The 1021-nt window shown below is 35.7% G+C and overlaps 1 protein-coding gene across 1 annotated transcript; it reads right to left on the bottom strand.

Moving 5' to 3' along the window:
- Nucleotides 1–6: 6 nt before the first annotated feature.
- LOC116348984 (testicular acid phosphatase homolog) lies at nt 7–1015 on the bottom strand (the record flags this gene model as incomplete). The annotated part of the gene is made up of 4 exons (XM_031780230.1): nt 7–37; nt 96–664; nt 743–872; nt 941–1015. Coding segments are annotated over 4 exons (805 nt in total), but the record flags the coding sequence as incomplete, so codon positions are not given.
- Nucleotides 1016–1021: the final 6 nt, after the last annotated feature.

The raw sequence follows: 1021 nt of genomic DNA, 5'->3' as shown, positions 1-1021 counted from the left end.
AGAAAATGCACGATGCATAAATTGGAATGTGTGGTTTCTAATATGAATGTGACGAATTAACCAAAATTGTTGAGATTAATAATTGAAATAAATACCTCGAAAAGGCCCAACGCATTTAATAGGCTAGCAATGGTGGTGTCATGACCACTGTATATCCACAAATTTCGATTTGGTGTTAGGGAATTATTCATCTTTTGTGTAAAACGGTCGAGCATTTCTCGTAGAAAGAATCCAGATTTCAAGCGCGCCAATGTGTTGGTGTTTGTTTTAATTTTGAAACAAAAATTGGCCAATTTATTCATATCACTGTCCGGATAAAATACTTTCGATGTCCAATCTGGCAGCGGAAAATTTTTCAAACTTTCCACCCACAGCGCTTGATATATGGTTTTGACTTTACAAATCGTTTTGACCTTCTGACCAACATACTTTTCCAAGTAATCAAACAACGTTCGATTGCTTTTTATTATCGATTGTATTTCATCTGATTCTTCATAGTCATCAAAAGCCTTAGCGTATTTGGGACATGGTCTCTTTGTTGCTATAATTCCATCTTGATCTTGTGGGAGCGTATGAATGGGGATGGCTTGCCACAACAGTGATTCATTCCAAATTTGATGGTCCTTCGGCGGAAACATACCAGCTAATACATGAGCTGCAGTCACTTTTTTATTTAAAAAATACAATTTTCAACATTAATCCTCAAAAATTAAAGAAAATAATGGGAATCAATCACACTTACTCAAGGTTCTATCAAGATCTGAGCTCTGGACATAAATTGTATTTCTGTGATATGATCCGTTATTTGCGAGAAGTTTTGAATACCGTCTCCGAAGATAGTCGCCTAATTCATGTGCTTGTTGCCGCCCGATCTATGATTCATTCAATGGTTTCTCTTTTAATTAGCTTAGATCTATATTAATTAGAAGATAAATGTTACGTTTGTAAGTTGTGCCAACCCTTCTGGCCAATACAATTCACTTTGCCATGGGTCATTTTCATATGTTTTGATTATATTCCG

Source organism: Contarinia nasturtii, unplaced genomic scaffold (assembly GCF_009176525.2).
Source record: "Contarinia nasturtii isolate CC-2019 unplaced genomic scaffold, AAFC_CNas_1.1 Cnas_scaffold_2738, whole genome shotgun sequence".
Taxonomy (NCBI): Eukaryota; Metazoa; Arthropoda; class Insecta; order Diptera; family Cecidomyiidae; genus Contarinia; species Contarinia nasturtii.
This window is presented reverse-complemented; position numbering and strand designations above follow the sequence as displayed.